The sequence below is a fragment of the Opisthocomus hoazin genome, chromosome 21, assembly GCF_030867145.1.
Source record: "Opisthocomus hoazin isolate bOpiHoa1 chromosome 21, bOpiHoa1.hap1, whole genome shotgun sequence".
In the NCBI taxonomy this organism is placed as follows: Eukaryota; Metazoa; Chordata; class Aves; order Opisthocomiformes; family Opisthocomidae; genus Opisthocomus; species Opisthocomus hoazin.
The window spans coordinates 10,947,934-10,964,618 of NC_134434.1; the positions used below are offsets into that span (position 1 = coordinate 10,947,934).

General features: G+C 43.0%; 1 protein-coding gene across 3 annotated transcripts in view; it reads left to right on the top strand.

The window, feature by feature from the left end:
* CEP112 (centrosomal protein 112) overlaps window positions 1–16,685 on the top strand; it is a 206,325-nt gene that overhangs the window by 155,296 nt on the left and 34,344 nt on the right. For all 3 annotated transcript variants that reach the window (XR_012766024.1, XM_075441161.1, XM_075441162.1), the window contains 2 exons: window positions 433–522; window positions 14,370–14,471. Coding sequence is in view for 2 of the 3 variants with exons in the window: in XM_075441161.1 (XP_075297276.1) it covers window positions 433–522; window positions 14,370–14,471 (192 nt within the window). In the remaining variant the exon portion in view is untranslated. The remainder of the gene's footprint in view (window positions 1–432; window positions 523–14,369; window positions 14,472–16,685) is intronic.

A 16,685-nucleotide genomic window follows, 5' to 3' on the forward strand; every position in this document is an offset into this window, starting at 1 on the left:
AATTACTAGTAGTTGTAGTATTTTCTTTGTTGTTTTATTAAACTGTCTTTATCTCAACCCATGAGTTTCCCCTTTATGCCCATTTCTCCTCCCCATCCCACAGAGGGGGAAGGAGAGGGGTGAGCGAGCGGCTGTCGGGTCCTAGTTGCCAGCTGCCAAGTTAAATCATGACACCAATGATAAGATAGAACTGATAAGATTTAATGACTTCTGTTCAATCAATGGTCCTACCAGTACAGAATAACTTTACTTAACAGGGATGGCCTTGTCGGGTCTTAGCAGCTATTGCGTATGGCTGGAAGGAATGGTGACTGAAGAGCTGTACTGACTCTGTGCTGTTTTCTTAATCAGCATACTGAACCACATTACCTAGAAGTTTTCTGCCATCCCGTGTTTCTTACATGTGTTTTGCACCCGTTGGTATTGTTTCAGGCTTTACAAGATGAAGTGGAAAGTTACCGCAGTCAGGCACGGGCTGCAGAGAAGAAGCGGCAATGCAGGGAGCTGGAGACCCATGAGCAGGTACCGGGTGCTGTCCTTCCTCCCCAGTCCTCTTCCCTTGGGCAAGAGGGTTCCATGTTTAAAAATAACATTTTGCTTCAAAGCTAAATCACATATTTTCCTGCAATATTTTCAGCTAGCTTCTTTTCTGATTTTTTGGTAATAAAAGAGAATTAAAATCTCTGAACCCTACAGGCAAATACTTATCTCATGCTCTCTATTTCAAGTTGGTATTTCAACTATTGTAGCTGTTAAATGATGCATTTATTTTGAACTGACTATACTGTTTTAATAGAGGTTTCTTAAACTATTCTAACCTGTTGTTTAGTGGCTTGTGTGAAGAGAATGCTAATTGGACAATAACTGAGCTAAAAATAATCTTTACTCCTCATCTTATGCATTCATTGTCCTAGCATGTTGTCTGTAAACAGTTCCATATGATTAATAGTGCTAAAATTATTCTGGACACTTTCAGTGAAATCAGAGATTTAGCGTGCTTCAAGCAAAATGGTGCATATGTAGTTTACGGACTGGTATTGAAACAGAAAGTCCATGATTTGCATTCAGCCAGGTTAAAGTGGAGTATTCAGGAAAATACACAGGTGGTGGATATCTGAACCACATATGAATTTACAAATTTCTAATACAAATCAGGTTTTACAGCATTTGAGAACTTTATTTGGTTCTGAGTAAACAGTATCCATAACACACATATACACAGTATATAAATATATATACACACAACATATACATATATATACATAACCTATATCATATATAAAGCATTCCTAAATCTATACCTGCAGAAATAGTAAGTTGGGGTGGTTGTGGCCTGCACGCTATGAGAGTCCTTTTCCAAACCTCTTCTTTTTTTAAAATTTTTTTTAGATGTTCTTTTTTTAAGGAAAAATTTTTCTTTAATCTTTGCCACTGCCATTTTGCTTTTTTTCTGACCCATTTGGAGAGAGGATCCAGAAGAAGAAACAAAAAATGACTTGTGAAATACAGAGGTAGAAGGCTAGACATGCGGCTTCACAGGGTGGTCCCCCCTTTATACCTTCAAGGTTTGCTCTGACGTGAGCACCTGGTCCAAACCACCCTACGGGACTGTCCTGCCCCCGCTAAATTAACGCAGGACTAGCTCAGCTGGTAGTGTCCCCTTCTCCAGTATAAATGGAACAGCAATGTTATTCAGGTGACACTGCACCGTCCAGCTTAGAGCTTTTCCTGCAAGGTGGTAATACGTTAGCAGACTTCTGGTAACGCTCTTATCTGCGCTCGTCAATGGGCTTGGCTCTGCCATACATCTGATGGGGCTTTCTGAAGAGGCTGGAGCCACGGGAGATGGGTTTGTTCAGGTGGAGTTGGTCTGTTTTGCAGACAAACATTTTGGAAGTTGTTAGTGTGTCTTCTCTGTGACTGGTTAATCCGTTAGTTATGCGTATCTCTCCTGAAGAAAAATGCAAAAATGACAGCTCTGACATATTTCCAGTTACGATGTCTTGGCCAGGCTACCTGTAAACACATTCATCCAGCATCAACAGTCGCTAACGACTCATCGGCCAATCAGGGAGTCAAAATATTTAAGGCAGTAACTTAGAACTTGCTTTCTGCCTTTACCGAATATTGTCTGAATCGGAATTGCATGAAACATCAAAATCTGCGCTGGCGTTACTACAAAGGCCGCTTTTCTGAGCTTTTACGCATCTATAAATAAGGAGGAGAGAGGGTTAAATAGCTTCTGGTTTTCATTAAAAGGAAAAATCCTGTGTTTTGATTCTTTAACAACAACAAACAAATGAATGAGACATGAAAAAACATTTTGTTGTGCTTTTAATTAAAAACAAAAAGCTGTTTCTCGTTATGGCTTGTTGGGTGGTATCTTAGTGCTCTGTGTTTGTCTTTTTCTCAGTGCAGTGTCCTTATAACTCTTCGGTCTCGAAGAGTGACTGACAGTTCCACGCAGCTTAACTCTTTGTTGAAGTAACCCAGAGTTAAACTTTCTTCATTACAATTATCCAGAGAGACAGAGACAAACTATCCTATAAATAAGGGGGGAGGGGAAGGACTCTGATGGCAAGCCCTGAGCTGTCTGGAGGCAAGCGTGGCACTGCAGTGGAAGATGAGCTTTTACAGAGCTTTTTCATTCCAATACTTCATGTTCTTGTAAGAACTTTAGTTTACTCCTATTTACTTTTTCGATCCTCCTTACAGTGTGAGTAGATGCAGTCACATTCTACCTGTGTTGTTTCATCAGCGGCGCGGTATGGCAACGTTACCTACGATACGTTCAGTCCAGATGAACGTACATTTATCAAAAGTGCCTGGCAACTTCTCCTACTTCGACTAACCAAAACAATTTTGTCTTTTCCATAAAGGTTGTCTTGCCTCTGCTAGGCATGGTTTTCTGGGACAGTGGTCCATGTGTACAGTAATATTACTTCTAGATTAGAGATCAGAACGTCATCTTGAAATGCTGGATGTTTCCTTCAAAACTTAGATGTCCGCCTTCTTTAGACGTATGTAATTGTGTTCACAGATAGTGGCAAACTAGCAGTAAATAAAGTGCAACTCACACTTAATATATTGGGTTTTATGTATAGGCTTTTTGATATATAGTCCCGAGACAGTTACAGCAGTCTGGGAAGGTTCCTAGGAAATTTGGGTGCGTCCAAACCTTTTCCTTGCAAAGCAATGCTGAAGTTTCTTGTATCTCAGTAATATGTAACTGTGGGAACCAGCTTCTCGTCACTTAATCCCATTCAGGTTCTGTTCCTGTGTCGTACGCTTTGGTGGCGTATCACTTGGTTGTCTCCGATACACGCCTAGATCTCATGTAAGACAAGATTTCTGACAGGAAGACCATTCATTCTACTAAAAATGTTTCTCTTCCTTGACTCATATGGCTTTGTGCAGTTGTCAGTCATAGTTAAAAAATCTAAATTGTTCATCCAGCAGACTTTACATCCTGTGAATGTGTAATTAAAAATGATGCAGATCACTGAGATCTTAGGCGTGTGCCTTAGTGAATCCAGGAATTTAGGCATGTGCAGCAAATTTTGTTGAATTGGGGCCTGTATAAAAATGAATGGTAGTGATCTTCTTGCTTTATTACCTAGATTTCTTTGGAATACCTCATTTCATTTCAAATTCCTTTTTGTAAGGGTAATCACCCCTATTCGGTATACTAAAAAGCTCTGAGAATCTCTCTTTCAAGAATTACACACAAGAATTTTTTCAGGAAAAAACCCCCTATTCTTTTCATTCCTTGTTCTAATGTTATTAACTGTAGGGGTGGATTGAGTATGATGTAAAATTTCTACTTGGGGATAACTGAGGGAAAAAAGTTCCTCATGTTTGCAAACAACTGAAGTAGCAACACTAGAGATGCTCAGACCACAGGGATACTCCTCCAAGCTGCCAAGTCACAAATAGAGTCTTATGGGAGAGAGATTCCCTGAAGACAGAAAATCAATTATGCTCAATTCAGGAATATTACTGAGGAAATGAAGGAGAATACCAATGTTGATTTCCAGCCCTTTAATTTCTTTTTTCTCAAACAGATTACCAAAAAGGGAGAAAGGAGTTATCTGAATAAGGATGTTGTAGAAGTATTTGGAATAAAATGGAACATCTTAGTTTGTTAAGTGGTTTTCACTCATGTTCAAATGAAAACAGGAGTGATAATTGTAAAAGAGCTATGATTCAAAAGCATTTTCATTTTTAATGTTTATTATTCTGACTTGCTCAGTTTTTTATGACTGCTGGATATTTACCATGTTCAGCCTAACTTACTGTTTCCATGCCAACTAAACATATTTGTTCTCAGATGAACGCTGTGATGCATCGTTCTGAAATTTTAGTGCTGTGTAGCAGAGAGCACTTCTAACGTTTGCCACACCTTCTCCTCGATGGGAATGGTGCTGCTGCCTGCAGGTTTGTGGAGCTGCGAGCAGAGCAGCGGCAAGACAGAGATGAGCGACATGTGCCTATGTCCAGGGTATGGGTCCCAAGTAGTTCTCAATACAACGATGGCTGGGAGGCTTGAGTAATGTTATCCCTTTAGTTTAGGACTTTTGGTCCATATTTCTTTTAAGATTAATTTTGACAGGAATCAACGGAGTTTTAAATGCAATCAGATAAATTCACTGAAAATCTTTGCCCTCACTTCCATCATCCTGCCCTGCTATACATGCTCTGGAAAGGTCACGGGGGAGCAGTGGGGTTTCCTCTGGCTGGCGTTGTGGGAAGGTTGCTCCCACCCCAGGCTCTCCCCTGGCACGGGGCTTCTAGCTCAGGTGGCCCAGGTACCTGCGAAAGCAAAGCGATCCTTCTGGGGCCCCTGCCTTGAATTTCCAGACTTGCTCAAAGGGTTGTCTTTCTCAGAACGTGTTGGAGTCATCTAAAATCAGGCTGATAAGCTCTATTTAAAAATAGAAGTGTGCTTTGTGGCCAGCTGCAGGTGAGGAGGATTTAGGCAGCCGTTGTTTTGCAGAGCCAACAAGCGCTTCGGAAGCTGAGAAGCAAACAGCACGCACTGGAGGTAGTGATGAAATTCTGCCATTTGCTCTGGTTCCTTCAACCCACATTGCTGAAACGCTTCCAAAATTTTCCCTCCTGAGACCCATTTCTGCTCCCACAGAAATGGGAAGCTTTAGTCGAGTTTGGAACAATCTTAACCGCGGCAGTGACTCGCGGAAACAAGCAGCCAGAGGGGCATAGCTCCCCACGGGCTGGCACCTGAAAACCCGCTGATTCCACGTCCATAGACAGCACAAGAGGAGATTTCTTTTCTAACTACTTATGGTGAACAAAATTCATGTTTAAAACATTTTTGTTGAAAAGAAGATGTTGGAGAGCCGCATACAAGCAGTGAAGAGTGTGCTGTAAGCAAGAGCACGCCGGTGGGGCTGTTTGGCATATGCAGGCCAAGACATCCATTGCTTAGCACATCGGTCTCTTTGCAGACTGCCCAGTGGAGGCTGTTGGGGAAGAATCAGACTGATTTGGGTTATATAGAATCATAGAATCATAGAATGGTTTGGGTTGGAAGGGACCTTAAAGTTCATCTGGTTCCAACCTCCCTGCCATGAGCAGGGACATCTTCCACCAGCCCAGGTTGCTCAGAGCTCCATCCAGCCTGGCCTTGAACACTGCCAGGGAGGGGGCAGCCACAGCTTCTCGGGGCAACCTGTGCTAGTGTTTCACCACCCTCATGGTGAAGAATTTCTTCGTAATATCTAATCTAAATCTGCCCTCTTTTAGTTTAGAGCCGTTCCACCTTGTCCTGTCACTACACACCCTTGTGAAAAGCCCCTCTCCACCCTTCCTGTCGGCCCCTTCAGGTACTGGAAGGCTGCTGTAAGGTCACCCTGGAGCCTTCTCTTCTCCAGGCTGAACAGCCCCAGCTCCCTCAGCCTGTCCTCGTAGGAGAGGTGCTCCAGCCCTCGGATCATCTTCGTGGCCTCCTCTGGACCCACTCCAGCACATCCATGTCCTCTTATGTTGGGGGCTCCAGAGCTGGATGCAGGACTCCAGGTGGGGTCTCAGGAGAGTGCAGTAAAGGGGCAGAATATCTCTAGAAGGGACCTTTCACGTATATAGGTGCCCCTACAGGCGTATGGCGATGTTGATGAAGGTACCATAAAATGACTGCTCACATAAATTGGAGCTCAGTTCTACCACTTTTATGTAGGTTAGTGCCAACCACAATGTATCATTCCATTGATATGTTCATTAATTGCTTTGGTACAAAAGCACCCCTCAATTTTTAATGAAGACTGAGATTGTTAGAATGAATCATAACTTTGCGTTTGACATTTTATATTTTATATAGCATTTTCTTTAACAGCCTACTATGAAAGGAGTGCAGAATTAGCCAGAATATCGTAAGTGGTGCTGTATAGCGTGAAGTTTCACATTAGCAGAAGGAGACAGAAGCTGAGGTTCAAGCGCAGAAAAACAGATTTGCAGGTGGAATTTGAAAGGAGCTGGAAATCAATGGAGTTGAAAGTTCCCAGGAGCTCCATATGGCAGGAACTGCGGGAGAGAAGGCTCTCACCAACTGTGCGACTATCAAAGGGAAAAGAGGTAGATGATGATGATGATGTACGTGTGGAAGTCAGCGATCGAATGTTAGCTTTGCTAATCAGACACAACTGGAAAATACACAAATATATACCTACCTCACAGAACAGAATGAAGTATTGGAACGCAGTGGCCAGCTGGAGAAAGACAGGAAAACAGAAACTACAGAACAAATTGTTAAAAGAAGGAAGAATTTTTACCAAAGAAGAATGGAAGCATATGCCGGTGTGCAAGAATTAGAGAGTGTTTTAAAATGCCAGGTTTCTAGCTCTTCGTCTCAAAGAGCAGGGAATGAGGGAGATCTTTCTTTGAAGAGAGCAGTACGTCATTTTAGAGCCTCTGTGGTTTGCTTGCGTATGATCAGTTAGGGGAATTTTGTTCTTTCGGAAGTGTTTAAAGTGGGACTACAAGGGACAGTGATGCTGGTGTTTAATGAAGGGAGTTGAAAAAATAGAAGAAAAGTCAGTGCATGGCAGAGCCAGTCGGATGAGAGCGGAGAAGGGCAGGGACACCTCATCTCCCATGCGGGCTCTCAGCGGTGCCCGCTCCATGAGTGAACCGTCCCATTCATTCTTTCGAGGTGATGAGGTGCCCAGGGGGAGCTAAAAAGGACTGAAAAGGGCCAGCTTTATGCTGATCTTTAACTTAATTTCAATTCTGAAGTATTATTTTGTTTGCAATTTAATCCGCTTGGAATGCCATTGCCCAGCCATCCCTCCGGGAAGCGCGGCAGCGGCTGTCTCCCGCACTGCCCAGAGCTGATTAGACTTTTATTCTCAAAAGAAGGTAAATGGTGATAGTAAAAGTAGCTTCTGATGATGATCGACAAAGATTTGCTTGTTTGCACAGTCAGCATGAACACGTTGAGCCTAATCCTGCGTGCTGCTGAGCTTCGTCAGCTCTCCCTGTCGTTAGCGAGCACTCAGCACCTCCGCACGTCGGATGCTGAAACCTTGACTGGCTGAACCACCCCAGGATGGAAAGGGTTATATAGACGGTAACACATGCCGGAATGTAAAACTGGAATACAGAAACCATCCCAGTGGTGGTGGCACAGACACTGACAGCTGGATTTCAGGCTGACTGATCGTGATGGCGTGTCAGGGATCGGCAGAGCCAGAGGTGAGCGCCCTGCGTACCCGCTGCGGCCCCGCACCAGCGGCGAGGGGCTGGGCTGCTGTGGGCTGTGTCCCGCCTGGTCCGGGGGTGTGAGGGGAGCGTGAGCGGGGTGTGAGCTGGGTGTGAGTGGGTGTGAGTACAGTGTGAGCTGGGTGTGAGTAGAGTGTGAGTGGGTGTGAGTGTGAGCGGGGTGTGAGTAGAGTGTGAGCTGGGTGTGAGTGGGGTGTGAACTGGATGTGAGCAGGGTGTGAGCCAGGTGTGAGTTGGCTGTGAGCCTCTCACCCCACGGAGCCGGGGACTGCTCCTGGCGCAGCAACAACCTCTCCGGCCGATGAGAGGACGGCCTTGAGGAGGGCTGAAAGCAGCAGTGCTCGGGGACGAAGATGGCATCTGCGATGAGTCATTTGGAAGGAGGGGGAAGAAGTCGGGGATCCTCCGAATCCTCGCTGGAACAATAGCGGAGCCCCAGAGAGGGGGAGGCTGAGAGAACAGCGCGAATTTTCTAGCCACAACATTCCTGGTTGTTCTGTGATGTTGACAGTGAAAGCTTTTATTCCTCTCCAGCTCGCGTAATCCCAGGAATGCTGTTCTTGCCATATGCAGCCCACTGGTGTGGTTTTTTATTTTTTTTAAAGTTTTGCCTCCCTTCCCTTCCTTTGCAGCTATGAATTATATAGACTCGTATTGCTTAACTACAAACAGGATTTTCCAGGTGGGAGATCTTGGTTAAGAAAAGAAAGATATCGAAATACAAGCCACTGAAGTAATAAGGCCTCTTGGATGCAGATTGGAAAAAAAAAACCACCCAACGACTTAGAGCAGAAAGCTCCATGTGCAGCGAGCAGCTCGGCATAACTGGAGATCCCCGCGGGTTAGTAGAACAACAAGGCAAAAATGTTTTGGATGCTTAGATGGTTTAGTAGCTAAAGACAGAAAAACAAAGAGGACAGCTATGCCACCAGTTTATGCTTTATTGGAACTGTCAGAACAGAGGAGGTTCTCCAGCGGTATTTTCTCAGTGGAGAACAACATGGTGTACACTTGACAAAATAACTCGCTCAGCTGATCTTGCTCAGTTACTGTTTTCAACTGAGCCAAATTCTTGCGATTTATAGCCTTCATTACTTTTCTTAAGAACTTGAGAACATTTGTATCAAATTGCATTATATTTCTCTAAATCTGGAAAAACCATATTTCAATGTGTGTTGCACAGTAAGAACAGAAATTCCCACTGCCTGAAAGAGGAGAGGATGTGGACTGAAAGCCCACGGATATTCGTATTTGATTATGTTGTGAAAAGACAGAAGTTCAGGCCTTGTTCTTCGCTGAAAAAAAGGATACATCACAGAATCACAGAATGTGAGGGGCTGGAAGGGACCTCTGTGGGTCACCCAGCCCAACCCCCTGCTGAAGCAGGGTCACCCAGAGCAGGCTGCACAGCACCGCGTCCAGGTGGGTCTGGAATATCTCCAGAGAAGGAGACTCCACAGCCTCCCTGGGCAGCCTGGGCCAGGGCTCCGTCACCCTCAGAGGGAAGAAGTTCTTCCTCATGTTCAGATGGATCTTCCTAAGCTTCAATTTGTGCATCATTTGACTCTTCATTAGGAAAAATTGTTGGAGAAGATCTCAAGCTCCAATTAAATACTCTTTGATGATAGAACACTGAGAGATCTGAAGTTTAAGGAGATTTCAGATTTTGGTAGATTTGATTCCTGGGTCACAGACGTTGCCCAGAGTCCCCCGGGGCAGCTGACGGGGGAAGGGGCCCGTATAGACTCGTGGCAGTTTTGTGGGAGCAGGGATGTGCTCACTTAGAGTTTAGGAGTGCTGAGAAGCAGAGGAGGAGTCACTGCAATTAGGGAAAACACAAACGAACAGCAATTAATCATTACTTTGACATTCTTTGGGTTGTTGTTTGGTTTTGGGGGGTTTTGTTGATTGGGGTTTTTTTAATTGGGATGGGATCATAGTAATTTGTCCTTTGCTTGCCCTTTTCAAAGTGTTTTCAGAGAATGACTTCAGCAATCTTCACACCACCTGAATGAAGTTGACCTATGCATTATTATTGTTGTTATTACCCTCATTTAGAAGAATGAGACTTCAGTCTGAGATTAAATGATTTGCTTAAGGCTGAAGGAGATATTTTTACCCTTTTGGTACCCTAACCTGTCCTCAGATGTGTTACAGCAGATCTTAACGTCTTCTTTCAGAGATGTGTATTGCAGAACAGATGCATAACCTCTTTAAAGAGATTTCTTTAAACAGCATTTTAACATACCAGTGTTTAGATAACGCAGGAAAGGATTTGAGGGACAGGAAATTACTTTTCTCATCTTACTCCCCCTGAAACATGGAGAAAATTTGATAATAACTGAATGATCCTAATTATGCCTTTTGGTCACTATCCTAGTATTTCCTGGCACACGTGAAATTATTATCCTTCACAAATACTATAAACAGGCAGAAATTATGATGCTAAAAAAACCACAGCGGCTTAGTTGAGTGAACTGCCTTTTGATTCTTATCTGACATAAACAGAATGTTAACTTCATGCCCTTCAAGACAAGATTTATTTCTTGTAAAGGAACTTGAACAACTCTTCTGTGGTCCCTTCATTTGCTTTGGCAGTGTGTACTTCAGAGTTTCTTTTGCATTTTCCTTCTTCTCCTCTGGTTCAAACCAAGTGGTTTACAATCGGGAGATCGGAAGAAGATTGCATTTGGACTTGTTTTTTTAATTCTTTAATTTTTTTTGTAATGAGATGGGGATTTTGCACCAGGGTCAGTGTGTTCTGGATGATAAACTCAGCATCACAGACCTCTTGGAAGTAAGAAGTGGAGAGCTGGCTATGGGGAACCTGGAGAAGATACGGCGTGGTTGTGGCTGTGTAGCAACACGTAGAAGAGAAGTAGAATATCCTCTGCTTTGCAGGCTGTTCTTAGCACATGGACTAAAATGCATCTGCTCATCTTGAAGATACTGTATTTCTCCTGGATGTGCGTAAGTTGTTTCTTTTTGAAAGAAAAGGAAGGGGAGTACCTGCAGTGCGGCGAGGTGCCGGGGGAACTTGCTCCTGCTCAGCCCCGGGCTCCCTGCTGCCCCCAGCCCAGCACCACAGACGTCCTGCAGCGGCTTTTGGGAAGAATGAGCAGTGCTGAGATGTGCCACCTGAAGACTCTTGGAAGCAGGAAAGTTGAAACTCATCTTACGCTGCTGAAAAGTGTTGGGCTAGGCCTGACTGCTTGGTTTGGAAAGCTCAGGTTTGGGTAGTTCTCTTCCGGGCGTCAAAACCAGCTTTCATCTCTTTTGAGATGGTCAGTGCCCAACTACGACAAGATCTCATGGTCGTCTGTGAAATTACAGCTTCCCTGCTTCTTGCATCACTTTGTAGAACTGTGTGAATATTTGTCTGTCTTTTTCTAATTTCTCGTGTGACTAAGCACACATGAGCTATGTGGAGCAACTTCAGCTTTCAGTTGTTTCTACTGACACCAGAGATGATTGATGGCAAAACTTTAAACCTCATATGTTAGCCACCAACCTGAATAAACAAAGAGCAGTGTGGCAGCTTAATATTAAAAGCTATAAAACCTTCGGGGGGGGTTGTGGATTAAATCAACTCACCAAAATGAATTTTTAAAAAAAGACTTTCTCAGGATTGAAGAAAAATGAACACAACAGTAAATGAAATAGAGCTATCCTCATCCAGCAGACGAAAGCCCTCCTGAGGGCTGAAGAATTGCAATTTTAAACACCTCTCAAGGGTGCAAGAGGAGACACAGTATTTGTGGATCCTAGGGAGGTAGCTTGAGGCTACAAAAGAACAAAAAAGCCTTTAAGGCAAAAAAAAAAAAAAAGAGAATCCCTGCAGACATAGCTTTCATTGGTCAAAAATAAGTGTTAAAAAATAAAACCTTCCTCCATTAAAATTAGTATACATTAGCCCACTATATGTTATTTTTCAGTTGCAGGAGGTGATTCAGATTTTTGCCATGTGCTATTTTAATCTCTTGGGTCAATAAACCTTGATAGTAACTTCAGCCAAGAATATCAGCATGTTGTTTATCATAATATGACAGGAAACAGCTGGGCTCTTATTTTCATCTTACTGTGATGCAATTATTAGTGAGCACAGTTGAAAGTTACATATTTTGTCTTAGCAAACAAACAAATTGTAGTTGTATCCCGACCAACAGTTTTCACTGCAAAAAAAGTGTGTGCCTTCCCTCTGAAATGCAGTGAGAAATCAGCCCCAAGCCATATTTCAGCTATCAGGGATTGTTTCTCGTTTTCTTTCTCCATTTTCAGCCGATCCATTAATATATATCCGTACTTTAAAGCACAGTATGTATTTCTTCCTGATTTTCCAAGAAACACCTTCGTCAAAAGGGAACAATCCCCTTGCTCCTTTGCAGAGTTAACAGCAAACATGAACCGCGTTGTGAAAGCGGTATTTAGAGGACACTTGCGGAATGAACGATTAAAACTGGAGACGTGGTTGAAAGAAGACTTGCACAACGAGAATATTGTTATTTCACTCGCAGAGCTGCATTAAAGTTTTTGTTGCATCCATTTAAAATGAAACTTTCTTGACTTTCCTCTAGGAAAAATTATAAGAAGGGGCTCTTGCTGTGTGCCTGGCACCGGAGGAAGCTGGTGCGGGTCCCAGCTGCTCCGTAGGCATGGCTGGGTCGTGGGGCAGTGAGTTCTGTCGGAGCTCAGGCGCAGCTCCTGGCATCTGCATCGCCTGTAAATGGAGAGCTTGAGAGCCCCTGCGATGGACTTTCTGTGCTGGCTGGGTCACCCCAACGTATTGGCAAGGCGGTCGATCATCCAGATCCTCTTAATTGTGAAGTAGATCTTTATTACTCAAAATTGAGGAAATAGAATCATTCTGCTCTTCTAGCTGCCTGTGTCTGCTCCCATTTCACCAAACAAATGCAACATGTTGAATTAACTGAGATATATGTTTCTGCTCTATCAAGGTCCCCACCCAAATGAGCTGTTGGCTCAGAAAATATTTATCCTGGCAAAGCACCTATGCATAGCTTTGTAAGCCTTTCTAGAAGTAGTAGCATGAATTTATTGGAGTAACTTTGAAAAACATAAATTTTGATCCCTGGCTTATATACAAGCAGAGTTCAAACAAGGTTTCTTGTCTCACCTTTTTTTTTTTTGCTTTAGATTTGCATAGTGGCATCACTTACTTGCAGCTTACAAGGAAAGCCTCTAATTGCCTGTTTGCATAGAGATTTGGAGATTTCTTCTGCATGTCGGAATGACTCATAGAGAGAATTTTCCTAAAGTTGCATCAGATGATTTTTTTATTCCTTTTGTATTGATAATTGTGTTATGCATAATGCATAGTTTGGCATGACCCGTTTTTTCCGCAAGATGGTAACTGGCACGTCTTGCAGTGAACTTTGTGTTTGGTTCTCACGTGTTTAAGCATGTGCACTCCTTGCAAGCTGGGAGCTGGAAGCTACAACGCGGCGTCTTCAGATGTAAGACTAAGGTCTGGATTTGTGGTTGTGATGGTAGATTTGCGCAATTTGGTAACTAAAACAAAATTAGCACAAAATGGCGTTGGTGTATAAATCATTGGGAAAAAAGATTCAGTTTGAAAATTTCAAGATATTTTATAAGTTAATCTGATATTGAATCCTTTTTATCCTGTATTTACATATTCAGCTGCTAATCCAGAAAAACACCTAAGTACTTGCTTAATTTGAATTAAGCGGTTAATCCTATTGCAAGTTAAGTACAGATGTGCGGCCCTGATTCAGCCAAGTAATAAACCGTGCGAGCAGTCCTGTGCGACTTGGTGGCCAGAGCTGAACCGGACTCTCTGGGCTTTCCCTGGGTCAGGATTCAGCAAATACAACCACAGCAGAGCAGTACGAAGCACAACCCTGCCAGCTGACCTGCCTTCCTAGAACGCTGCTTTGTAACTGTACTGTTTACTCAGCATCTGTTGAAGAAGGTTGTGGACTAAAATGTCCTCCTTTAGCTGTAATCGTTTTGGTGTGAATATCTGATACTGTAACGTGTCTAAGATGCTCAAACCCATTTGTCAAAAGTCCCATCAAGCATCAGTGAAGTTGAGGAAGACGCAACATGCAATGAAAAATGGTTGCACAATAAATAAATGAAAAAGAAAAAAAGGCCTTAAAAGCATCTAGAAGTTGAGAAATTTTGTAAAAAAATCTTAGGAAACAGTAATTCACCTTGTCTAAGGGAGTAAGGGGCAAATATTGCTCCAGTGGCCTGGTTCAGATCCCACCAAAGATAGAAAGAAAACTTCTGACTATGAATTTGCAAAGTGTATGTCTGTATAAATGCTCTGTTGAGACAGATGTAGGAGTGATTATTACTTCTTCAGACCATGTCGCAAGAAATGCCTTACTGTGTCCTTTTCATGATTTTCTCCTCCTCTCCATGTATTTTTTATTCTCATGTTTTCTTTTTTCTTTCTTCCTCTTTTTTACCTCTTTCACTCTTTACAGGTCTTTGCTGATCTTTCTTCTCTCTCCTTCCCTTTCTCTTGATATCCCAATTCTGAGTTTACTTGGACTCCAAATTGGGCAAAAGAAGTAAAAACGTTACTCTCTGGCTTCCAAGAGTAGCCGTCTATAGCTAAATTTCTTTTTGTTCTGTTACAGATGACCCATATACGACAAGAATATGAAACCACCCTCAAAGGTCTGATGCCAGCATCTTTGAGACAGGAACTTGAAGACACCATTGTATCTTTAAAATCTCAGGTAAATTCTACTATTCGTCTTTTTGGACTCGGTGAAAACTTATCTCTTCTAGACAAGAAATTTGGCCAAAAATACTGAATAAGTCTCAAAAACAAATGATGGCAGCGCTTGCATGCTTCTCACTCCATCATCTTTCACAAGGCGTTTCTCCTCTAGTTTCCTCACCTTGAGAGCTACCATGTTGTGTCTTCTGATCCCAAATTTTGCTTCAGTTGGCAATTGAAAGTTGAAATTATGCTGTATTCAGTATTAGGGGTTTTATTGTCAGCCTGTAAGAGTAGCACACAGTTCCCTGTCATCTTCCTTACCCTGTTTCTCCTGAAGGAATTGTTTAAAGGATGCAGAAGAGAATGAGAAATCATTTTGTTTCCTTTCAGCCTATATAATAAAGCAAATGGGAGATTTCTTTTAAGATAGTAGTCCAAACTGTATTATTTCTACATTTTCCAATATAAAGATCCTCTAATAAACTTCTGCAGCTGCTTTGTTTTTAATATTGCAAAACATTAGCTCATTTAGAATAATACAGAGTCGATATGATTTATATGAAATAGACTATAAAACTGGCTAACAGAAGAATCAAAATGTCATTGTAAATAGGGAATTACCAATGAATCGAGTGTGTTTCTTGTACGTGGTTTCCACAGAAGTTATTTGATGCTGTCCTACCCAGTATCTTAGGCGCTGGGAGGAAGCAAGATGTCATCATTGCCTGAACTGACATGAGGAAGGATAAATAGCAATAAAGAGGAGCGATCGTAGGTGTGGAATAATGATGATACAAAGAAAACACTGTTGGTGTTCGCATACGGCCCAGTGCAGGGCTGTGTGTACAGCGTGTTGGGAAGGACGGGGTCTGTCCCGGGCTGGAGGGAAGAAGTGAGAGGGCGACAGGGCAGTGCTGGTGACCAGAGCTGCCTGTCAGCTCTGGGAAGGACCAAAGCCCTGAGGACAAGGCACACAGGTTTAGTCTTGATACCAGCGCACGCCATATACCAGTTTTCAGGACCATTTTTTAAGCAGTTACAGATCAACAAACTTTCAGTTTCTCTTTCTTATGCAATCTGTCTCTATGGAGATGGTTGGTAATTTAATGTATTGGTGGGGGGGATGTCCCCTTTTTTTTTTTCTCTTTACAATGCATAAGGGTTATTCTGTAGCATTATTTGCTTTGCATGGGATATGTTCCCTGGCAAAGTGTGCCTTTAATAGGAGTAGGAAATTTTCCTAGGGGGAAACTTTCGTATTCCTATGTGCTAGTAGTGACACAACTTCAACACTATGGTTGTAGACACTGCTTACATGTCATAGAATCACAGAATCATTAAGGTTGGAAAAGACATCTAAGATCATCAAGTCCAACCACCAGCCCAACACCCCCATGCCTGCTAAGCCTTGGTGCTAGTAGTGACACAACTTCAACACTATGGTTGTAGACACTGCTTACATGTCATAGAATCACAGAATCATTAAGGTTGGAAAAGACATCTAAGATCATCAAGTCCAACCACCAGCCCAACACCCCCATGCCTGCTAAGCCTTGTGCCCAAGTGCCACATCTACACGTTTCTTCAACACCTCCAGGGACAGTGACTCCACCGCTTCCCCTGGCAGCCTGTTCCCATGCCTGACCACTCTTTCAGTAAAGACATTTTTCCTGATATCCAATCTAACGTCAAAGGATTCCTAATAGAAGTGATGCTCTTTCTCATATAAATAGTTGTGAGAAGTAAAGAGTTAAGGATCTACTGGGGAAATCTATTTCCAGTTGATAGTGAAAAGCTGTTTTTAAAGTGTCGTGGACTATTAGCACTGTCTGGTAGGAAGCGTTACTCTGGAGCTAATATAAGAATACCACGCCTTTTAACAAGTTAAAAAAAAAAGGTAGGATCTGCTATCCACCTGCAGGGCTTCTGGAAGCAGCAGCAGCAGCGTGGCAAACGAGTAAAAGTAACTACGGGCACTGAAACCTGGGTGCTACCCCAGCAGTACCCGGCTGCCGGCGGCATTTCCAGCGGCACGCTGTCGCCGCAGACCGCTCGGTAAGCAGGGCTCTTTCCGAGGCACAGGTGTCCTGGGCTATGAAAATTGTTGAAATTCCTGTTTGAAAGCATCAGACAAGAAGGGCAGTGGAATCTCTGCACCTGTCAGGATTATTTATTGTTGGAGGAGGGTGGGGAGGATAGGCCATGTAAAAGCACCGAGCAGTGATAA